The sequence below is a fragment of the Convolutriloba macropyga genome, chromosome 7, assembly GCF_964194025.1.
Source record: "Convolutriloba macropyga chromosome 7, txConMacr16.3, whole genome shotgun sequence".
Classification (NCBI taxonomy): Eukaryota; Metazoa; Xenacoelomorpha; order Acoela; family Convolutidae; genus Convolutriloba; species Convolutriloba macropyga.
Window position 1 is genome coordinate 10,207,014 of NC_134474.1, and position 25,133 is coordinate 10,232,146.

The 25,133-nt window shown below is 39.3% G+C and overlaps 2 protein-coding genes across 2 annotated transcripts in view; one reads left to right on the forward strand and one right to left on the reverse strand.

The window, feature by feature from the left end:
* LOC142342594 (voltage-dependent calcium channel subunit alpha-2/delta-4-like) overlaps nt 1-25,133 on the reverse strand; it is a 433,960-nt gene that overhangs the window by 336,475 nt on the left and 72,352 nt on the right. The window lies entirely within an intron of this gene.
* Nucleotides 862-20,036, forward strand: LOC142342593 (uncharacterized). Its single transcript, XM_075393974.1, has 7 exons — nt 862-1,272; nt 1,491-1,732; nt 3,078-3,257; nt 3,485-3,788; nt 4,008-4,688; nt 18,675-18,926; nt 19,532-20,036. The coding sequence occupies exons 1-7, from the start codon at nt 1,104-1,106 to the stop codon at nt 19,939-19,941; spliced, it is 2,238 nt and encodes a 745-aa protein (XP_075250089.1). The 5' UTR covers nt 862-1,103; the 3' UTR covers nt 19,942-20,036.

Here is a 25,133-nt window from a genome sequence, read left to right on the forward strand (position 1 = left end):
ATGATCGACAAACAAACTTATTGTCCCATCGAGGCATAATTTAACGTTTTTACTGGCTTGCGATGAAAGCTAATGAAATTAATTGCGTTGATAAAACGTGTTTCCCGAAAATTTCGTTGTTCTAATGTATTTGTTAATGTTTGTTGATTTTTTGAAGTCATATTGATAAATAAGAGAAAAATTTAATTGAAAATAGAAGAGTTTTTAGTGAAAGTAATGCCTTTGACATTTTTCTCGCTGAATTTTTTCTTGAATTTGCTGCTTTTGTTCTTTAGTTGGCCGTAAATTGCTGACAATTCTCATTGAGCATTGAATGCATGATGTTACCCGAAGCCGAAGCAGTCAGTTTATAGCGAACAGACTTAAGTTTTTGATAAACATATTGAAGGTTTTTTTCAAACTTTTCTGTTTTTGTTGCTCTTTTTTGTCAAATTGTAACTTGTTTTCATCAATGAGAGGTCTCATCCAATTTCTTTTATTTCAAGAGATTACATATCTATTGATATTATTTGTCACTGATATTTTGTTTTTTGGACAATAGGCATTTTTCTGAATTTCTATTGAATTGCCAGTTTTTGTGTTTCTTTTTCTCTTCTTTCAGAACAATCGCGTCATAACAGATCCCAATGGTTTTCAAATGTGGCGCAAAAAAGACTGGAAAAATAAATGCAAGATTTAATCAGAATCTGGCCGTAAAGACGTATGAAATATAGGTTTAAAAAACAGTTTCTATCACTTTTTAAGGAGGAGGCGAATTTCTACTATTTGTTAATGACGAACGACTGTTGATAAAGTTTAAGACCGGTCATATTTCATGGATTTACGACCTTTAAAAGAACACACATAATATTTGCTTTCATAACAAACAATAAACAACCAATTGCTTTACTTTCCACTCATTAGCTTAGTTTTACGTTTCTGAGCTACTGACGTTCGTAAGTTGTCTAAAGAAATTGATTAAAACTTTGAAACAAGTTCTTAAACTAGTTCAGAATTTAAAATGGAGCTGATAAATTGATATGCCCAATTACCAATATTATTTCACCCAATTTTGAAAATTTAGATCAACCAAAAATTTCTGAATTAAAATTCGCCCTGCCGAAATGGAAAAATCAGAACTCCAGCGGGCTGAAAACGATATAGGAGGCAATGACAAGAATAGCGCAGAAGCTGAGGATTATTTAATGGATTCCCTGCTGCATGATGACAGCTCCCACTTGCCACTATTATCACTTATTAACCTATTAGCAGTTGAGACAGACACGGATCGAGGTTTCCACCGTTCAAAATTGGCGGCATGAGTGGAAAAAGTGGAATTTTTCCACCGCTGGTTTAACCATTTTTTGTGCGAGAAATTGAATGACGGGTTTAATTTTAACCAAATTGGTGATCAATGAAAAAAAAATAATTTTACCCTGAATTTTATAGTGGAAAAAACTATTTTCCAACAATATATCCATTCTTGTCCCCAATCTTAAACGGCGGATTAGGGAAAACTTCTCAATCGGGGGAGGAAGAAAACACAGTCGCCCTTGACAGACAAAATGATGACGTCGTAGAACGAGGGTCAAAACAGATGGTGGTGAAGAGGGGAGGCGGGCCAGCTGACCGATTCTGCGATCAACTGGATTTGCAGAAGAAGATGCTGGAGTATAGATTGCACCAGGTGCTGGATGCGAAGTCGGCTGTGGGGTTGGAAGGGTTTCACGAAATTAAAGCAATCCAGGAACAGGTATAAAAAAACTTCTTGAGCTAGAAAATGTTAATGGCAATAAAGCAATCCAGGAACAGGTATAAAAAAAACATTTTGAGCTAGAAAATATTAACGTCGACACTAAAACTTTCTTGTTTTTCCCCTATGCTTATAACGCCCTATATTTCAACCCCGATTTCTTAACCACTATATCATTTAAACTCTCAATTATAAAGCTTCTATTGGAAAGCCGACCGCACTAAATGTAATAAAACAGATCAAAGTCATCGGTTAAAAGTTAACGCCCACACCAGTAACTTCTGCAATTTTACCAGTAACCGATGTTCTCTCGACACAATATGAGTTGCCGTCAAAACCCAAATTAATACAAAAATTGCAGCGTTTAAGAAAGATATGCAAACAGCGTCAATTCATGAAGCGTTGGACCGGCATTTGAATATACCCGATATGTTTAAAGAGTTTTTGCGGTCATACGGTATGAGAGTGAAAAAGATTACCACCAGCCTACTTTAATTTTGCTGATCCGTATATATCGGTTCTCAAATGTTCTAAGATTTGGCTTGCAGACGGAGCATTTAAATTATCACCTAAAAACATCTATAAATTTTACACACTTCACATAAATATTCTGGGTGTGCTCCTGCTTTTTTGTGTGCCCTCCTTCCAAAGAAAACGGAAGAAACGTACAGCCGATTACTTGATGCCGTAATAACCTTTGCCCCAGATTGTAAAAAACTGTACTGCTAAAAAACTCTTCTACAAGAAACGTGAAATGATAATGGAAACTGGTCTGAGTTGCGAATACCTGTCACGTTTGAATGCTCCTCCGCAAAGGGTGCCCTCTATGAGGTGCATTTTTCATCATTTTTTCTCAAATAAATAAATCTTTGAACTTTAGGAAATCGAATTGTTGTTAATTAAATGCAGTGTTGAGCTATAAAATTCGCAATTATTTCCGCAACTCACTTTTTGGTTCCTGAGAAATCTCAATCTGCAACGATTTACAGCGAAAAGGAAAAAACAGCTGATGTGGGTAAGATTGAAAATACCGACACAGACGGCAAGATTATTTATTTCAGTGTTCAGTGTTTGCTTTTTTCAGCCATTTTCTGTGTTATCTGCCATGGAACGCATGTTCCGGCGCTGCTCTCAATAGAGAAAAAGAGATATCCTGTTTTCGTCGGCGTAAAAACATTTTATTGCTAAACTATTTTTTTCCAAGACGCTTGAAGGTTTTCGTTTCGTTTCCCAATAGGGTTTCAATTGTGAAACTTTTAAAATGGTTGCGAGGAACTACTCTGTTTTGTAAATTGTGAAGCAATTCCTTTTCTGTTTGTCTCTTTTGAATCCTCGTCTGTTCCAGTTGAGTGAGCTGGAAGAGAATGAGGACTACCTGGACAAGAGTGTGTGTGATACTACAGCCAGAGTCACCCACGCTCTCTCTTCCTACAACTCAGTCACTACAGCCCAGCACAATCTATCTCTTTGTATGAGGGAAATCAAAGAGTGCATTGACATCACAGATGCGTACAGAAAAGTTGAGGTCATAAAATTTCTTACATTTTCGGATCATTACCGAGACTGTTAATTAATTAATTGCAAAAATATTTCTCGAAATCGCAAAAGCATATGCTTCGCACAAATTGCCCGCGTTTTGTGAGTTAACAAAAAAAACGGTTTTTGTTTTTCGTCTCTTATTGAAAAACTTTTAGATTTTAAAAAAATGGGCAAAATATTTCAACTTTTGTTCACCTCCGATTTTATTCGCAGATGTTAACAGAGGAAAAGGATTTCTACACGGCAGCTCTCACAATCGACCAATTAAAAAGCAAAATCAACTCAACCAATCAGAAATACAATTTCACTTCGCGGATGCTTAGGGCACTTGAGTCTCTCACTTCGCGAGTATTTGACGAATCTCTTGAGAGCTTGGGAAATTTCCTGGAAGTGATGAGTCATAATTTGGTCAGTGTGGGACAAGACGCTGTGGAAAACTGCTGGGCCTGTGACCCGGATAAGTTCATTGACTTCACTCAACTCGCGAAATGTTTCTTCATTGCGCAGCTGTTCAAATGTGAGCGATTCCAAAAATAATTTTGTTTACTGGGTGGGGGGGGGGGGGGCTTTGATATTTTTTAACTTTGAAATAATTAAAATATTTTGCCTATTTTTAGGACACTAAAAAAACTCATTTGTACCCCCCCCCCCCCCACCCACCCTTAACGCATCCCAACCTCTTCAAAAATTCAAATCAACTAAATGAGTTTTATAAATCTGTATCTGTATATTTAAGACGAAGCTGACTTGATATCCCACTTCCGTGAACAAACACAATCCCTCCTTGATCTCATTCTGCTACGCGGCCTCCAAATCAACAGTTTTGACGCATTCCAATCCCTAATTCTGTCTCTGATTGGCTTCTTTGTCACATTGGTCCGTTCATCAGGCATAACACCTCAATTAGCCGAAAATGTTGAGTACCTCGGAACAATGACGTGTATCAAGCTACACGATATAATTGAAAGAATGTTTCATCGTTTCAATAAGACGAAAACGAATATCAGTGACAATATAGCCGAAAAGGCACTCGAAAATCTCAGCGAATTTCTCAAAGTTTTTCAGTGCTACAATATAAATAGTTCAGTTTTAGAAAAGACGATTCAAATGATTTTCGGCCAGATATGCGAGGATGAAATTTCACGCTGTTTGCAGAAAAAATCGTCGACAAGTAAAAATGATTCGGAAAGCATGACGCAATTTTGTGCTCAAATTGTTGATAATTTTGAATCACTGAAACCTCCGAAACTGACCTCGACCAAACTCGACAATGAAAAACTGAAAGTTTTCTGGAAGTCAAACCGGGATTTATACTTTGACAATTTTGGGAAACAATGTTGGGCGCAAGCTGTAAATGGGTTTCTATCATCAGAGAAGCCTTTTGGACTGATCATCCAAAAGTGGAAGGAATTAGAAGGTAACTTTATTCTAGAGCTGGACATTATGAAAAAGCTTAAACGTTGAGCAAATTGCTCTCGAACAACTGGCGAAGCCAGAGACCCCTTTATGTGCAAAAAAATTACAAAAACAACTGGCGAGGCTAGAGATTTTTTGTGGTGCAAAAATTATCGACTAGGGATGTTTACGATCCCTCAACCTCTCCGTTAAGAGTCCGTGACATTTACCACAAGGTTACGGTAACAATGGTCGTTGCTCACATTCGATTCTATATTAACAGCAGACTTAATTTCTAAATGCGTGCAATTCAAATCACTCAAAAACTCAAAAAGTCAAGCGTGAAAAATTCACTCGAGATATGAAATCGAAAGAATATTCTTGAGGAAAACGGAGAGGCAAAAAATTTGCATGAAAAACGCCACACAAGTTTACATTAGTTGCTGCAAACCTCCTTCGAGAGCAGTTCATAATTGATTCAAACCCTGTTCGAGAGCAATTAATAATTCCAGCTGGGAGGAGGGACGCTAATAAAGTAAAAGCTATTTGTTTCAAATGTCGGACAAAAGTGTTTTTAAACATGTAAAACGGTCTCCTGTACCGAATTTTTAGTCTAAATGAGTACTGAACAATTGCAAACACAAGTTTTTTTAGTATTATACTTCATTTGTTACGAAGTAAATAAGTAAGCGAGATATTATTAGCCAATCAGAATCGAGTATTCAAATGTGCATATAAATTGTTCCAAATAAGATTTAAATACGTTCTAATATACGTAGAAAGTTCCGAAAAAGTTCAATTAACCTAATTTTAAGTAAATATAACCACGATATGTACCGATTGAGGTGGTTTTCGGCTTAATATTTTTAGGTTTTCTAGACAATTGCCGATTGAATACGAACTGATTTTGACGTCAATGAAATCAGACAAAAAACCTGTTAAATGAACAACAAAAAATCTTGCCGTCTAAGTTCCACTTGTTGCTTTGTACGTTAATGCTTACACGTTGCTATCTTTGATAAGACTTCTACGTTGCTATGTAAGTTGAATTGAATTCTCGAACTACAGTTTATACTGAGTTTACATTGGTACCGCGACCCTCTAATTCGGGGAGCCTTTCAGTTCCGTTAATCAAGGCTGTGGATGCAAATTCTCCTGCTCAAAACGGACGACTTAAACAAGATGACAGATTAATTGGAGTGAACGGATACTATGTCGATAACAAACCCCATTTGGATGTGGTCAACCTAATAAAGAGAGGAGGAAGTTCTGCTTGGCTCTTATGGTTGTTGACCGCGAAGCCGATGAACACATTTATTCGCAAATGAAGCGAAAACCCGTCTTCGCCGATGCCGTATATGGCCAACAAGATACACCGAAGATTATCCAGGGGCCAAAAAGTTTGCCGAAAACGATGGGCACTTTTTGAAGCCGAATGGGGGACCGTTGTCAACAATCAGAGGAGTTATAAGTGACGTCAGAGCTTATTCCAGGAGATGAAAAGAGGCACTCTCAGCATCTACAGAGGTCAAAATGAAATCGAAAAAAAAACTGTAAGACGAAATTTATCGCAAACTATTTTGCATTAAATGTTTCTTTTGAATTTAGACGGCAAGAAACCCAACCCTTGACTTTCTTATTGCATGGGGCCTAGAATTAAATTATTCTTGGTAGAAATTACTGGCAAGGGGCCCTGGCAAACATAATTTTTGAGACTAAAAAACATCAATTTTGAAAATTTTTGGCCGATTTACCAAAAATTCGAGAAAATTGATATAGTCGGTTAGTATATCAAAAAATAACCTCTGATATAGAGAAAGTTGAGCGAAAATTATGCTAATTTGTCCAATTTTAAAAATTTTTGGTCAATTTTGATGCAAATCAAAAAAACATAGAATACCAATATAGAATATTGAAAAACCGTACCTTCAGGCATAAAATCGTCCAATTTACTGGATTACCGTTCCGTATTCAGAAAATTGCAGAAATGTTGACCAAAAATAGAAAAAATTGGACAAAAGCAAAAAATTTTTTGACAAATTTGTCAAATATCAATTTCTCCAACAAGAAGCCCGTACTGAACGCCAAGTCAATATCAATACTAGGCAATTCAGAGTCTAGATATCAGTACAAGTCTAGATATCACTACTGATTCAGAGATACAACCATAACACATTTTAGACTTGTCAGACTTGGCCAAGACTTGGTAAATCTTAATTCACGTGCGAAAATAAAGCTCAGTACGGGATGTTCATTAATTGAGTGAAACTCATTACACAGAAAAAGTTGAAAATTTTTACAACCTCCGGCCTACAGAAAAAAATGGATCGAATCCCTATAATTTTTCTCGTCGCTCATTTATGTACCGTTTCGTCCGCACCCTTTTCGTTCTTTAACTTTTCATTTCTCCGTGTTCCGTTTTTTTCTCAATAACGTCGCTCTCCCAAAACTTCGCTTTTCGTTTTCTTCCGCTACTTTTCCAGATTTCGATGTAGTATGTCATATGTGATGAAGTATGTTGTTGTTTTTGCTGTAGTATATTGAGTATGCTAGTATGCTGGTTTGTTGTCTAGGTCTTACAGCTTTCTAGGGTGTGACTTAAGTTTATTCTCGAGTTACGGCTGGATTGCCCTTTGACTTTTCAACTTTACTAAATTACTAGCCTTCCTGTTGTAGTATATTTAATTTGCTGCTTTATTTTTGTGTGTAACTGTATGATTGCTAGTTGGTTTGGTCTTGTTGCCTTCTAGGGTGTGACTTAAGTTTATTCTCGAGTTACGGCTGGAGTGTTTCTTGACTTTTCCAACTATCTTAGTCTACAAACACACTATTGTAGTTTATTCAATTTTGCTGTAGTTTGTTTAATACCGTTAGTATGTTGATCGGTTGTTTTGGTTTGGGTATTGCTGGGATGTGACTTAAGTTTATTCTGGAGTTACGGCTAGTAAATTTCTTGACCTTTGCATCCTTTTAGTGTACTACTGCATTGCCGTAAATTAGTTTGTCGTTAAATTTATCGTTGTAGACCCATTATGAACTATATTAGATTGTCTTGCAGTAGCTTTTCTCCTTCTTCCTAGGGTGTGACTTAAGTTTGTTCTGGAGTTATGGCTAGGTTGTTTGGTTGAGTTTTTGCTGTGGTCTGCTAACATAGGTCTTCCTGACCTCATTTCCCGCCCGTTCTTTCGCACCGTCCCGGTTCGTTGTTGCGCGTTTTTCCTTCGCTTTCCCGCACGTCCCGTTTCCGCTCCGTTGCGCACTGCTCGCTCGACTTCTCGTTTGTCCCGTGTCCGTTGCGTCGCGCGTTGCTCGCTCCACTTCCCGTCCGTAACGTCTCCGTTTCGTCGCGCGTTGCTCGCTCGACTTCCCGTGTGTCCTTTGTCTCCCTCCGCGTTGAGCGCATAGCGTTCAGCGCCCCACTTCTGTTTTTGTCGGGCACTGTGTGCTCGACGACCCTTTGTGCTCTTTGGGCGGTTTGTTTTACAGACTGTCTACAGTGTGCTGTGTTTGGGGCCTTTTTGCGTTGGGTTTGATTTGCGTGGATTTGATTTTTTTGGAGTGTGCATATAATAGATAACCGTGTGCTGTGGTAGATTTGCTGGTCATTGGAAATAATAACATCATGATGTCTAATAGTCTTGATCAAAAAGTTAAAAAGTTGTACGCTGCCAGGTCAAAGCGTGAAGCTGATTTGCATGCTATACATGAAGATATCCTTCATTGTTTAAATATTCAGAGTAGGCGAGTGAAAGTTGAACGCCTAGTAACAAAGTGCAACGAAGCATTTATGACTGTTGTAGACAAAAATGAGGACCTGATTGCATTTGCTGGAAAAACGGAGGATCCAAGTGCACTTGTTCCTTCATTAGAGTCTTACTTGGAGGCAATGACAACTAAGAACGACAAGATCCTCGCTTCAGCACGAAACTACATCAACTCTGCTGATGATAAAGTGAGTGAGTTCCAGGAACCAAGGGCTTCCATTCGTTCTAGACTTCCCTCAATTATGACATCGTCAAAAACATCCAGTCAGCGTAAACATGATTATGTAATTGCTAAGATGAAGCGTGAAGAAATTGAAAAACAGAATGAGGCAGCCATTCGCCTTGCTAAACAGAAAAAGCAAATGGAATTAGATGAACTAGAGGAAAACAACAGGAAACGGTTGGCAGAGGCAACTCTGCAAGAATTTGAATTGCTGGACGCCGTTTCTAAAGGTAGCCAATCTGAAACAACTGCAAGTGCTAGGAGCTCAAAGAGAAGTGAAAAGGCTGTCCAAGATTGGATCAACAGCTCACTTGCTTTAAGTTTTCACAATGAGGAAAAAACTAGCGAACCACAGGTTATGATTGACCCTCCAGAATGTCCTAGCCACAACAACGGCAAAACAGTGGAAGATCAGAACACTGAAATTTCAAGGCATTCTATTCCAAAAAATTGTCCAGGCAATTACATTTTAAGCAATGAGACTTTACAGCAACTCGATCCTTATTATACTCCACCTGAAAACTTTTTGGCTGCTGCTAACACACAGGCGTTGTACCAGGCGCACCTAAGGGCGCAAATGGATCAAACAGGCCAGCAAGGCGTGGCGCTTCCAACCATAACTAACCAAGGAACCGCGGATAGTCAGCCACCTTCTGTACACGCCCCAGGGGCTTCTTCACCGCCCATTCAACAGCCCATTCCACCACAGACGTTCGCACCATAAGAAAATCAAAATAATGCATCCAAGTTTTTTCCACACGCACAATCCAGGGGACCTGAAACATCAAGTCTGCCGAAGAATAATTTGGCCCAGCGAATATTATCCCAACAACAAATTAATTTTGTCCCCCGAGCACCAAACGCCACTCTTCCTCCTTTTCCGACAAATCATCCAGCCCCCACAATCAACGTTCCCCTGCACCCAAGCGCCCCACCAAGTCCAAACAATCAACAGCACAACTCCGAACCCGCTCAGCCTAACGTCCTTCCGATTCCGAACCCAGTATTTGCACCTAACGTCACTGCTCCCATTCTACACACCCAAATGATCAATCAACCTCCCGTCTACAACACTTTTCAAAATAATAATAACCGAGTAAACAAAGTAATACGTTCTGTTGCTTCTCCTTTCCTAACTATGCCCAATATCCCTCTTGGCCAGAACTTTGTGCCAAATATGAGTCATTGGCGGTTTCCACAGCACAGACCGTCAATAGTCAATCAAAACACAACCACCGTGAATAGTCTGCCTCCAAATGTACACGCCCATATCGCACCATCAAGCACTTATGTTCCACCACGAATTTATCACAATTCGCCCCCTTTGATTGATATGCAATCACCGTTAGGCGCGCAGCAGGAAAACCTGATCGCGACTACTAATGTTGTACCTGGTCTAGCCACTCCGGTTTTTCAGCCAACATACCCCTATGTTGGGCCCACTCCGTTGAGTTGGAGCGGTCCGCAGGTGTCTGCACCTGCCCCTCCGATACAGGACAATGCATCATTGATTAGGGAATTAGCTGATGCAATAACATGCAAGAGAAACGACCCTTTACCCGAGTGGAAACTTGCAGAGTTTAATGGCGACCCATTAAAGTGGCATGAGTGGTATGGTCAATTCAAAAGCGCGATCGACTCGCAGCCGCTCACTGATGACGTTAAATTGACGTACCTTAAAACACTCGTCACCTGTACAGCAAAGATTGCAATTGCCGAGTTTGCTTACTGTGGTTTAATGTACAAGGATGCACTAAGGACTTTGGAACGTAAATTTGGCCAGCCACAGGCAGTCGTAAGTGCACACTTGGATAAACTAAGCAGTTTTCCACCTCTTAAATTGCACAATAGTGATAACATCATAAACTATTCTGCTGCAATATCCAGTCTCGTTGGGGTTTTCAAGTCGTTATCATATGATGCTGATTTGAAGAGCGCTTCCCTACTTAACCAAGCGGTGCAGAAGTTACCACCAAACATGAAAGAGTCATGGTCACTCTTTACGGTTAAGAAGCACTGGGTTAAGCCTACCCTCCTTGACTTTAACGATTGGCTTAAAGAAAAGGCTGAGGCTCATGATCTTATGAAACAAAGCGCAACCAAGGCCAAACCTGAAGAGAACATCACTTCAGTAACCAAGACCAAAACAGCCTCAAAAGTGTTTGCATCAAATTCGCAACAAAGGGAAACAAAGAAGCAAATGCCATCTGCTTCCACAAATACTTACTTTCGATGCATTGTATGCAAAGGTAACCACCGGCTATGGGAGTGTCCAGTTTTCAAGGAAAAGACTCCAACCCAGAGAGCTAAGTTGGTGGCGGATAACAAACTTTGCTTTTCGTGCTTACGGGACAAGCACACATTCCGCCAGCGCCCTCAACCAAGAAAGTGCCGAGCAGAAGGGTGCAATAGTTCGCATAACACACTATTGCATGGTGCAGATAGGGTTTTCCCAACAAAACAGTCGACAAATTCCAATACCATTCAACCTTCTGGCAACACAGGTCAAAGTAAAGCAACTTCTAGTCAACTCCAGCCTAATAAGACCACAACAATGTCATCTGTTACTGATGTTAAGGGGCTCCTTCAGGTGACTGAATTGCAGTTGGTCAATTCGTCCGGTTTAGATACCAAGGCTTTAGTTTTGTGTGATACCGCCTGCAGTAACTCTTGGGTGGCCGGTAGTCTCGCAGATAGACTCGGTTTGCACGGTAAAGCACTAAAGCTAACTGTCAAGGGTATTAATACCGAAGAAGTAGTTGATACTAGGGTTGTTGAAGTTACTGTGAAACCAAGAGAACAACAAGATTTCGAACCTTTCACCGTCAACCCTTTCGTTAAAGAGAGTCTGAACGTCGGCTCAGATATAATTAATGTACAGGCCCTGCAAGAGACTTACCCACACTTAGCAGTCCTTGATCCCGTAACATATTCCTATAAAGACATTGAGATGATACTCGGACAAGATGTCTATCATGCCATCCGCCCGTTAGAATACTTCTCTGCCGATGAGAAGCGTTCACCCGTTGCCGTACGCTTGCCCATAGGTTGGGTCTTAAGCGGTCCGTTACCATCAAGTTCGTGTTTAACCTCAACGTGCTTTAAAGTGAATATCGAACAAGACAATGAGTTAGCAAGTCAAGTAAAGTCATGGTACGACATTGAATCATTCGGGGCAAACAAGCAGGTCGACTCAAGATCTGCAGCAGACGCAAGGGCTCACGAAATCCTTGAGAGTACCACCATACACAATGGCCTGAGATACGATGTCGGAATGCTGTGGGCAGCAGATAACACCAAGCTCCCAAATAATTACTTCTCATCCCTTGTGCAACTAAAATCTCTTGGCCAGAACTTTGTGCCAAATATGAGTCATTGGCGGTTTCCACAGCACAGACCGTCAATAGTCAATCAAAACACAACCACCGTGAATAGTCTGCCTCCAAATGTACACGCCCATATCGCACCATCAAGCACTTATGTTCCACCACGAATTTATCACAATTCGCCCCCTTTGATTGATATGCAATCACCGTTAGGCGCGCAGCAGGAAAACCTGATCGCGACTACTAATGTTGTACCTGGTCTAGCCACTCCGGTTTTTCAGCCAACATATCCCTATGTTGGGCCCACTCCGTTGAGTTGGAGCGGTCCGCAGGTGTCTGCACCTGCCCCTCCGATACAGGACAATGCGTCATTGATTAGGGAATTAGCTGATGCAATAACATGCAAGAGAAACGACCCTTTACCCGAGTGGAAACTTGCAGAGTTTAATGGCGACCCATTAAAGTGGCATGAGTGGTATGGTCAATTCAAAAGCGCGATCGACTCGCAGCCGCTCACTGATGACGTTAAATTGACGTACCTTAAAACACTCGTCACCTGTAAAGCAAAGATTGCAATTGCCGAGTTTGCTTACTGTGGTTTAATGTACAAGGATGCACTAAGGACTTTGGAACGTAAATTTGGCCAGCCACAGGCAGTCGTAAGTGCACACTTGGATAAACTAAGCAGTTTTCCACCTCTTAAATTGCACAATAGTGATAACATCATAAACTATTCTGCTGCAATATCCAGTCTCGTTGGGGTTTTCAAGTCGTTATCATATGATGCTGATTTGAAGAGCGCTTCCCTACTTAACCAAGCGGTGCAGAAGTTACCACCAAACATGAAAGAGTCATGGTCACTCTTTACGGTTAAGAAGCACTGGGTTAAGCCTACCCTCCTTGACTTTAACGATTGGCTTAAAGAAAAGGCTGAGGCTCATGATCTTATGAAACAAAGCGCAACCAAGGCCAAACCTGAAGAGAACATCACTTCAGTAACCAAGACCAAAACAGCCTCAAAAGTGTTTGCATCAAATTCGCAACAAAGGGAAACAAAGAAGCAAATGCCATCTGCTTCCACAAATACTTACTTTCGATGCATTGTATGCAAAGGTAACCACCGGCTATGGGAGTGTCCAGTTTTCAAGGAAAAGACTCCAACCCAGAGAGCTAAGTTGGTGGCGGATAACAAACTTTGCTTTTCGTGCTTACGGGACAAGCACACATTCCGCCAGTGCCCTCAACCAAGAAAGTGCCGAGCAGAAGGGTGCAATAGTTCGCATAACACACTATTGCATGGTGCAGATAGGGTTTTCCCAACAAAACAGTCGACAAATTCCAATACCATTCAACCTTCTGGCAACACAGGTCAAAGTAAAGCAACTTCTAGTCAACTCCAGCCTAATAAGACCACAACAATGTCATCTGTTACTGATGTTAAGGGGCTCCTTCAGGTGACTGAATTGCAGTTGGTCAATTCGTCCGGTTTAGATACCAAGGCTTTAGTTTTGTGTGATACCGCCTGCAGTAACTCTTGGGTGGCCGGTAGTCTCGCAGATAGACTCGGTTTGCACGGTAAAGCACTAAAGCTAACTGTCAAGGGTATTAATACCGAAGAAGTAGTTGATACTAGGGTTGTTGAAGTTACTGTGAAACCAAGAGAACAACAAGATTTCGAACCTTTCACCGTCAACCCTTTCGTTAAAGAGAGTCTGAACGTCGGCTCAGATATAATTAATGTACAGGCCCTGCAAGAGACTTACCCACACTTAGCAGTCCTTGATCCCGTAACATATTCCTATAAAGACATTGAGATGATACTCGGACAAGATGTCTATCATGCCATCCGCCCGTTAGAATACTTCTCTGCCGATGAGAAGCGTTCACCCGTTGCCGTACGCTTGCCCATAGGTTGGGTCTTAAGCGGTCCGTTACCATCAAGTTCGTGTTTAACCTCAACGTGCTTTAAAGTGAATATCGAACAAGACAATGAGTTAGCAAGTCAAGTAAAGTCATGGTACGACATTGAATCATTCGGGGCAAACAAGCAGGTCGACTCAAGATCTGCAGCAGACGCAAGGGCTCACGAAATCCTTGAGAGTACCACCATACACAATGGCCTGAGATACGATGTCGGAATGCTGTGGGCAGCAGATAACACCAAGCTCCCAAATAATTACTTCTCATCCCTTGTGCAACTAAAATCTCTCGAAAAACGATTGACTAAGGATGAAGACCTTAGAGAGAAGTATACTAGTACCATCAAGGAAGACTTAAACAAGGGGTATGTAATTGAGGTTCCGGACGCTCACAAGGTTGAGAACCGGTCCGATAAAGAGTGGTACCTACACCACCATCCGGTTTTAAACCCGAACAAACCGGGTAAGGTGCGTAGGGTGCTCAATGGAGCAGCAAAATTTCATGGCACCTCACTGAATACATCTTTGCTCACTGGCCCTGATCTGCTCCAAAACCCTATTTACGTACTTCTTCGCTTCCGACAACATCCATATGCCGTCTCTGCCGACATCGAGGGAATGTTTCTACAGGTTGGTGTATTACCATCAGATCAACCATCACTTCGCTTTCTGTGGCGGGAGGACCCCACAACTAACGTTGTAGTGTATCAATATACGCGCCATATATTCGGGGCTAAAGACTCGCCCACATGCGCCAACTATGCAGTACAACGCACTGCGAGAGACAATGCCAAGTTTTACCCCGAAGCTGCAAAAGCCGTCCTTGAAAACTTCTACATGGACGATTACCTTGACTCAGTGGAGTCTCCTGAGAAAGCCGTCAATAGATCGGAGGAATTGGTACATCTTCTCCATCTCGGTGGGTTCAAGCTTACAAAGTTTGTAAGCAATGTGCAAAATCTGGCTGATCAAATTGATGGTTCGCCTCATTCTACTGAGCCCAAGGTTATTGTTTCATGTCAGGAGGATTCATCGCATGTGCTAGGGTTAAAGTGGGACCACACTAATGACACTTTAGTTGTGAGTCGGGGTACAAGATGCGCTATCACCAAGTCCCTCACGCAACGCTTGGTCCTAAGTCTTGTTTCGAAAGTCTTTGACCCCATTGGTCTTGTCGCACCGTTTACCGTCGGTGCGCGATTGCTCTTAAAAGACATCTGGCGCGTCACAGGACAGCAATGGGATGACGAGCTCCCACAGGACATGGTTCAAAGATTTTTGGTCTGGAGTGCGGACTTACCAAAGCTTGAAAACATCAAAATTCCTCGAAGTTACTTTAGTGGACCCTTTGATAATATAGAGTTGCATATGTTCGGTGACATTTCTCAGGATATTTTTAGTGCCGTTGCATTTCTTCGAGCCCGAGTAACAACTCCTACGGGCAAGATAAAAACAGAGCTTTCGTTTGTTTTGGGGAAAGCGCGCGTGGCGCCAATGAAGGTAATGACTGTCCCAAAACTGGAATTGCAAGCAGCTCTACTTGCCGCTCGGCTGAAGAACGAAATTATTCAGGCACTTACTGTAACTGTTAACCAAGTATTCATGTGGACAGACAGCACGACCGTTCTTCAGTGGATAAACTCTAATGAAAAGCAACCAATCTTTGTTGCAAACCGCGTTTGTGAAATTTTGGAGTATACCAGCGTTGACCAATGGAACCACGTCGCAACTAAGGATAATCCAGCTGAGGCTGGCACGCGTGGAATGTCCGCTGAGGTTTTGCAACTAAGCAGTTGGGTCAATGGTCCACATTTCTTAACTAACTCAAGGTTCCCTTTCGTGCCGAACAAAGACGTCATTAATAACATCAAACTTGGCGTCAACCAAGCAGTCATCATAGAAGACACTGTCTCTCTCGCTACATCTGTTAAAAACCAGACAACTCCCGTTCCGTCGTTATTCCCATTTGATAAGCTTAGTTCTTATCAAAAGTACTTGCGCATTGCCGCGTACGTTCTCCGGCTTTTGCCGAAACATGCCGGCTACCGTAACCCCGATGGTAGCATTACCGACCCTACTGAGCTTGACGAAGCCGAGCGTCATCTACAGTATTTGGTGCAAGGAGAGTCTTTTGAAGCCGAAAGAAAAGATCTCATTGACAATAAATTCGTTAAACGGAGTAGCCGAATTGCTCCACATTCACCGTTTATTAGTCCAAATGGGCTAATCCGTTCCTCGGGCCGCATCAAGCGGTTAATTGAAGTTGGGTTCAACGTAAAGCACCCAATCATCTTAGATGCACGTCATCCGTTTGTAAAACTGTTCCTTGAACACACGTACGTAAAGCATTACCATCAGAGCGTTGAATACCTAAGATCAATTGTGCAGGAACACTACACAGTACTGAAACTAAGATCATCCTTGCGTTCCATCAAAGCACACTGCCTGAGATGCCGAGAATTCCAAGCTGTAACTATGCAACCAATCATGTCTGACTTACCTAAGGAGAGACTTGCTTACCAGTCTCCTCCCTTCACGAACACTGGCGTTGACTACTTTGGGCCATTCTATGTTACTGTCCGCCGTACTACTGAGAAAAGGTGGGGCTTCCTCTTCACCTGTCTCACTACTCGCGCTGTCCATGTCGAGATAGTTACATCCATGGACACCAGTTCTTGTGTTATGGGAGTTGAGCGGTTTGTGTCACGTAGAGGTACACCTGCCATGATTTGGTCGGACAATGGCACTAACTTCATTGGAGCGGAGAAAGAACTCCGAGAAAGTATTGAAAAGTGGAACGTTGTCAACATTGCAGCTGAGCTCGCTCACAAAGGTATAAAATGGAGATTCAATCCACCCAGCGCACCACATCAAGGTGGTATCTGGGAGAGGTTGGTGCGCAGCTTCAAACGCGTGTTGTATACTATTCTTGGCACGCGTCGCCTCACGGATGAGGTACTGCATACTACCTTTTGTCTCGTTGAGAATGCTCTCAATTTGCGTCTTTTAACACCCGTAAGCGCCGATCCGTGCGATTTGAACGCTTTAACGCCCAACCACTTTCTTTTAGGGGAACACTCTACCGGTATTCCGTCTGTTGTCGGCAACAATGAGTTCGACCATCGTAAATGTTACGCCCGTGCGCAGTCGTACGCTAATGCGATCTGGTCCCGTTGGATCAAAGAGTACGTACTGACGCTGAACCGACGCTCTAAGTGGCAGACGCCTGCCGAGCAACACCTTAAGACCGGTGACTTGGTTTGGATAGTTGAAGAAACCAACCCTAGGGGTTACTACCCAACCGCTCGGATTGTGGAACTCCGTTACGGCTCCGATAGCGTCGCGCGCTCCGCCGTTTTACGTACGTCGACCGGTTCACTCGTCCGCCCGCTTGTAAAACTTGTACCAGTTTTCCCAACATCTTCTTCCGGGCCGGAGGATGTTACGAAGTAAATAAGTAAGCGAGATATTATTAGCCAATCAGAATCGAGTATTCAAATGTGCATATAAATTGTTCCAAATAAGATTTAAATACGTTCTAATATACGTAGAAAGTTCCGAAAAAGTTCAATTAACCTAATTTTAAGTAAATATAACCACGATATGTACCGATTGAGGTGGTTTTCGGCTTAATATTTTTAGGTTTTCTAGACAATTGCCGATTGAATACGAACTGATTTTGACGTCAATGACATCAGACAAAAAACCTGTTAAATGAACAACAAAAAATCTTGCCGTCTAAGTTCCACTTGTTGCTTTGTACGTTAATGCTTACACGTTGCTATCTTTGATAAGACTTCTACGTTGCTATTTAAGTTGAATTGAATTCTCGAACTACAGTTTATACTGAGTTTACATCATTGATCGAAAGAATATTCTCGAAGAAAGCGGACAAGCAATGTGATAAATATTATTCATAAATCATATTTTGCTTCGCCTTCTTACTTGAAATTTGCTAGTTTTCAAACATTTTTTATTAGCACAGAAGATAAGGAATAATTAGAAACGTCGCTGCTGTGGATAGCGCAGAGCTCTGCGAACCCAGAGGGTCAAGGTGCCAGCGCCTTACTTCTGCTTTTTTTTGAAAAACACTGAACCCTTCGCAGAAGTCTGTCAGTTGTAAAATCAAAAATGGTTCAGGTCTGAAAAGCCAAAAAATGACAAGAACAATTTTCTACTCAGTGTTGATCGGCAATTGTATTTACCCTTGCCCAGTACTAAGTTAAACTTGGAGTTCGGTAAAATTCGGTACTAGATTTGCTCAGCGGAGTTTCCAGTTTTCGACGCGTACATTCATCTGGCTCTCAACGACCAGATCCTATAGTTGATTTTTTTTCGAAGGTTTACTTCCAAAATTGAAAGAAAACGTAAGTTTGATAAATTTTTGGTTGCTCTACAACATTTGATTTGAAAACAGGCAAAAAAGCCATTAAACAAAATTATTAGCGGTTTTAATAACTATTATGAATATGACATTAGGGTTTGCCTTAAACTGAAGTCGGTTGCTAAAAGTTTTGGCTGATAGATGATTCAAATAACCGTTAAATTATTATTAGTGATCGTAATTTTTTTCAGTCGCTAAAGCTGATTACATTTTTATCCAATTTTGATCGAAAAACTGATTTTGCAATTGCAAAAAAGGGGAGTATAATAGGTTTTCCCAAGTTTTATAGAGCAAACATTAAAACTAAAATAAATATTCCCCAATTTTGGAAGATGTGACAAAATTATTCAAGATAGGGGATGTCACTGATTGGGTGTATTCTGAACTTTCAGAAACGATTCCAACGTCCGATGGTGCAGTGGACTCCAAGTTTTCTCGACTGCTTCGAACTTTCGAGAATGTTACGATTGAAAAAATTGAGTCAATGATTGCTTCTCGAGTGACCAACTTGACCTCTATCCTAACAATGAGTGGAATCGGGTCTGAAGTGAACGAGATTCTACAGTCAAAAGAAGCCAGTCCATTTGGAGAGCTGCTCACTTTTATTACAGACATCTGTTGCGAATTCAAGAAGAAACTGAATGGTAATGCAATTTCTTTGTTTTAATCCCGAAAAGGTACTCAAAAAAGTATTTAATCAAGAACCGAGAAATGCTTTGAGATATTATTGTTCCAACTCTGAAATTCATCCCGATACATGTTATTCACAGAGAGATTTAATGAAATATCAGTATGAAGCCCTTGAAATACTGAATCGGCTTTTCTTAAGATTTTCACTTCTCCTGGGAAAATATAAAGTTCGAAGTTTTCAAAAATCTTTTTTCCGTCCTCTCATACTCCGCCTACGTTTATGTATTTAAATGACCTTCAAAATTAATGCACCAAGGAGAGAGTAAAATTAGTAAATTGTAATTGCTTTGTCATGGAGCAAATTAAAAATGAAAAGATATAATTGTCTTAATTCCATTGATACTCTTTCCCGTTATACTCTTAAGATAAAAAAAGGTCATTTGAATGGTTGGACCACTTCCTATGGGGAGTACAGCCGAACCCAATTTCCCTTGTTTAATATAGTTGAATGTTTATCAACGAAACTTTTATCGACCTAGAGCTAACAGAAGACGAAAGTACCAAATGGTTTAACAATTATTAAAAACGTATTAATATCACTCTTATGCTGTTGTTTTAGTGTCTCAAAGTTTGCTGAATCATTATGCCCAACTACTAGTCCCCGTTTTCGACTCATTGATCTATCATCCAAACATTACATTTGAATCTCTTCAGACAATAACTCAACATATAAATGACGTCACAATATTGGCAAACGAGCTCAAAATTCCGAAAGACGACTTGGCAGAATTTTATTCAATTCAGACGTTTCTCGATACAATAACGACTTCAGAAGATCAGGATCGAGTTTTGCAAGTTTCTGAGAATGTTAATGTGATTCATAGAATGTCGAGATTGGAGTTGATTAGTTTTTTAAAACTAATTCGAAACAATTCGCTGCAAGAAAAGCTGTACGCTAAAGGTGTCAAAGGAAAACTGCAGCTGAAAACGAGTGCTAATTTGATCAAAAAATTAGAAAAACTAAAATGATGTCTTTAAGCTTGTATTAATTCTTGTCGTATTTTTTATTTTGGAGGACATTATATTGAAACTAGATTTCTTTAAAAAGTGCATATTATTCTAAATCGATCTCTTTATTAAAGTTATTAGAGTGGTATAAGAGCTGAAGATATTGTAATAGGAGCCAATTTTAGGTGAGTTCGGTAGAAATTAGACACATGCAAAATTAGAAACTGCAGCATTTGTCAAAAAGCACCAGCGTTGATTGAAAATTTAAAAACATAGCCGGAAGATTGCCGGAAAATAGCCGTGATAAAAACTCGTGGCCTTCCACGAATTGAAACAACTATGGAAATAAGATATACAGATTGACCACCAGTCCTTTAATAGACCACTAGAATTTTTGGTTAGACTCAGACTGTTCTTTTTATGAGACAGATACGCTCTATAGCGAAAAAATCCTAGTGGAGCTTTTTCAAAATTAATATTCGAAATCAAAAACACAAGACTCTAATACTCAAGAATTAGGGCATATACCTTTGGCATAACACAGATGCACACTATTGATCATTAACAAGTAAATTATCATGAAATCGAGTTCAGAACTCATTTATTTATTGAGGTAAGTCTCCCAATTGACCTAACAGCAGAAGAAATCACGTCACGCACACAAATTATGCAAAGCAGTAGAATTGATTGTAGAATTCATGGACTGAACCAAAACCAGAGCTAGAAGGGACTATGAGTAAATTGCAAAAACCATTTCAAAAAAAATCAGACCAAATGTATTTTAAAAAAACTGAAAAATCAATGTCAAAAAACTATTAGTGAGAAAGCGAAGTTTGTTTCAAACAAAAACTGGGCCTAGAAAGAACTATGAATGGATTAGAAATTTACATTAAAAATAATCCGATCCAAAACAAATCGAAAAAACAGTAAAAATCATAATATTGCCGCATGTGAACAAAAACCCCGCTTTCTCACTCTACTTTAAAATTGGAGTGAATAAATTCACGCCACAAAGTCTCTCGATTTTTTTGTTCCACTTCTTTTTTCGTCGTAACCAAAATCATTACTCCAATTTGACTTCATAAATCATGAAAGCATGTGAACAGATCATAGCATGTGAAAACATAGCAGGACAAGTCCTGACGTCAAATTTAAAGAGTTTCCATGGATTTAACAAAAAACTAGACCTAAAACGGAGTATGAGTTTTTTGAGGAAACAATTTCTAAAAAAAATCAGCTCAAAGAAAAAACAGAAAATTATTGACAAAATACCGCGTGTGAACAAAAAAAACACTAGCGAGAAAGCGAATTTTTGTTCAAACACCGTTTTCTCACTCTACTTAAAATTAGAGCGAAGAAATTTCACGTCGCAAAACCACCCGCTTTTTCGCTCCACTTCCTGTTTCGTCGAGGCCAAAATCACTACTCCAATTTGACTTAAAAGATCATAAAAATGTGTGAAGAGACCCTACACAATTCAAATTCTTTGTATTGTAAAAACGAGAGTGTATACTGCTGGTCCGTACATTAGATACTTAAACGACGGGGTTAATCGCGGGACCACATGTATAACTTGAGAGTTCAACCCCTAGTTCTACTCATGGTATATAGTTAAATATTAAATAAAGTTAAATGCAAATATGAATTAATAAGTTATGTTAAACAGCATCAAATATGAACCGAGCATTAAGGGATAGAATAATTAAAGTTATAAGATTGAAATAGCACAGATTGAACTATTCTAAGTTAACTTGTAACTTAGATAGAGTTTGAGAGATGTTAAATTATAACTTAGAGAAGTTAAGCTGAACTTACCTGATTTCCAAATTTGTGCTAAGTTAATATTTTATGACTTAGAGAGTTCTTAGTTAAGAACAAGTCACAAGATATTCTAAGTTAGAAAAATATCTCAAGTAAGCTGAGATTGAGCAAGGGAGCAATACGGGAGTATGATTTTAAATCAGAAGTTATCAGGGACCAAAAAGTGTTGGTGGTTGAGCGTGCAAGCTCCTTTTATACTTGCGGACACGTGGTTCTCTAGTATCCTATTGGATAGAGATAACGAGTGTCGACAGTGTTACCAAGGTTAACTTGGTGTTATCTGTGTGGCGTGATAATATCACGTCATAGTATTCTCAGTTTTAGTTAGTGATCTTAAAATAGTAGCTTATTCAAAACTACTTAGTAATTTGTTCACACGACAAAATGGACTTTGTCCAAATCAAGTTTGTGCTTCACGCACTATAACGTAAATTCTCAAAATAGCACTAAGATTATCAAATAGTGTTACTGAGTGTAGCACACTTCAGTACATCCCATCGCGGTCCATAGGTATTAAATCAAAACATCAAATTTTACATAATCGAATAAATTATTCAGCTTAATTTTATAATAATTAAGCATTTAAAGTTTGTGAGGTAGATTACTTGGTTAAAGTTCTAAAGTTCATCGTAGCTTCTTGTTTTTGAATTCTCTCTTGAAGAAGGGTTGACGATGTCCTAAGATACAGGGCTGTACAAAATAATAGATCCAATTTTTTTGGCTGGTCGTTATAATAGACCTTTTGAAGTTTTTCTATAAAATTGTGCTGCTAGTACATCTGACGTTGAATAATAGAATAATATAATTTGAAGAATATACTGGTTAAGTTAATGGTCTATAATGACAAGCGAGGTAAATGAATAGGGAAATTAAAATTACTGCGCACAACACCATAAAGGCTATAGTTGCCGCAATGACTCCCCAAATAAAGAATTCCGTTTCGTAATTCATCTTTATTTGAGTATTGTTGAAGAATAAATCAATTGAAGTAAGCCTTGTAGCTATAGTTTAAGGAATTAATATTTAGACTTGGTTGATCATTATGAATTAGCTTCATGAAATAATTATTCTTGCTTTTCGTCATTGATTCAAAGTAAATAACAATTTCTTTTTGTTCAAAGTCTTCAAGAAATAAAATGACTTCGCATTGAAATTCAGAATAATATAATTCGGAGATTCTGAAAACTTTATCGTTAAAAATAATCTGTTTAGAAAAAATAACCCAAGCGGATTCAACATGATCAGAGAGTTGACAATAATCTTTAAACCATTCGATATCAACACCTCCTTCAAAATATGTGTTCATTGTGAATTATATAGTAATTCAATTTTTGTGTCAATGGGGAGAATGGAAGACCATTTAATCTTTGAAAGGAATTGACAGGAAGATCCAAATAGTACTTAGACTATAAATGGCGGATGGCGATGAATGCATACCTGTTAACGAAAGGTTGTAACATTTCTATATCCGTGATCACCAAAGTATTGAAGATTAACATATTAATTGAAATAAGTGAGAGGTCGAAAGTTTAGATTATTGATGTTAAGAATTTCTTCTGTATGAATAAGTTTTAGAATTTCAAATGAATCGTACTCAGGAACTTGATGAAAATAAACTACAATTTCATTAGAATTGTTATCTTGTAAGAATAAGAAAATCTCTTGTAACTCAAATGTCCAATGAACTGACAATGGTGTATAGAATTTATTTCCAACTAAGAATGTTTTCGAAGTTTTAATAACTTGCGATTGAATAAATTCAGCGAGATCACAATATGTTTTGAAATATTTAACGTCTACTGAAAGGTTGTAAGACATTAATTAAATTATGGAATTCAAAGGAACAATCGAATGATGTCGTAAGCAAGATAAATCGTAAAGATAAAGAAAAGATTTTATTAGAGAAGCGAGAACAAATCAAATCTGCAATCTGAAGATAGGAATGGACTCATTGTTCACCATAAATTGCGCTAAGTGTAATCATTGAAGATAGTTTCAATGCGGATTACTTTACTTGATGTGAGTAATGGAATCAAAGAGAGTAAGGTAATCGAAATGACTAATAATTAGGCGTTTAAACTAACGAATAATTTTCCTCACCGCGGGAGAAAGAAGAAGAAGTAATGAAGGAAGTACTGAACATCAACAACCACAAATTTATCTATTCCATTCCGTGAGTGCTCAACGTGATGAGCGGAAGATGTGGAGTTGATGCTTCAGATTTGCGATCTCCAGTTGGAGCTCAGTAATCCGTTGTTCGAGCTGTTGAGAGCGTTGTCTTTCTGTCAGAAAGTTTTGCTGTACCTGATAAGTAAAGGTATCAAGCTGAGGATTGAGGTTTGCTGTAATATTATCAAACGGGACTTGTATTGTTTGTCCTTGAAGGTTGTGATTAGTTAGTAAATAAGAGTTTTTGTTCGACAAATAACCAATGAGATTGAATCTATTGATGTTGGGTTGCAACTGGTAGATTAAATTTGTATCGTAGTTCGGGTGTCCATTAAAACCGGGGGTTTTAGCTTGTATCTCAGCTTGATGTTGTTTTTGTAGGCGGTCTTGCAGGGGAGTAGTTGTGTAATGATGAAGATTAAGAAAGTTTGGTCGTGACAATTGAGTAGTTGTAGTGTTTGCTAAGAGGTTGGGTGCCGTACTGTTTGTCTTGGGTATATTTACTTCTAGCGGTGTCGCTGGGCTGAATGTCTCTCTAATGAATTGTTTACGTGGTTGTTTCTTTGCAATTGTATCTGCAGTTTTAGTTCTCTTTTTGGATGATGTAGATAATGATGTAACTGTTGTTGATGAATTTGCACTAGTTGCTTGAGTTTGTACTGCTGAAATCTTGATAGCTGAGAGAAAAGTTGTAGATGGGGTAACGTGAGTTGTGGGTTGTACTAGTCTGTCAAGTTGTTTAACTCCAGATTGGGGTTTAGAAGTTGATTGTGTATTGTATTCGGGCCAACCACTTGAAGGTTCCTTCTGAAAGACTGGTATCAGTTCGTTAGGGATTGAAGAAAGTTCCTGAAATATCAAGTATTCTCTACTCTTATTCTATTCTAAGAGTATATTTTTTGAAGTTATTTTGCAAGTATTCTCTTTTTCTTATTTTTTTGTATTCTCTTTCAAAGTAAATCAGTAGTAATTTTGAAGTCAGTCTGTATTATCATCATATAGTTTGATGATATTAAAGTAATAGAGGAATTAATCCTATACTGGAGACGTAGGAACGTTGTGATCGTTTCTATTTTCGTCTTTATTATTCTCATCATGTAGGTTTGGGTAACCACTTTTATTCTCAAATCTTAAAGCTTGTAAGCCTATATTCTCTGCATAAGGTGGAGTTTGAATAACTCGTTCTCTAATATTAATATTTTCGGTTTTTGGAACTTGCATTG

What these genes read in the sequence shown, in the direction of transcription:
- LOC142342593 (XM_075393974.1), top strand. Translation starts at nt 1,104, where the DNA reads ATGGAAAAATCAGAACTCCAGCGGGCTGAAAACGATATAGGAGGCAAT. An exon ending in TGAGACAGACACGGATCGAG is followed by an intron (nt 1,273 to 1,490) that starts GTTTCCACCGTT and finishes ACGGCGGATTAG; the next exon opens with GGAAAACTTCTCAATCGGGG. An exon ending in TTAAAGCAATCCAGGAACAG is followed by an intron (nt 1,733 to 3,077) that starts GTATAAAAAAAC and finishes CGTCTGTTCCAG; the next exon opens with TTGAGTGAGCTGGAAGAGAA.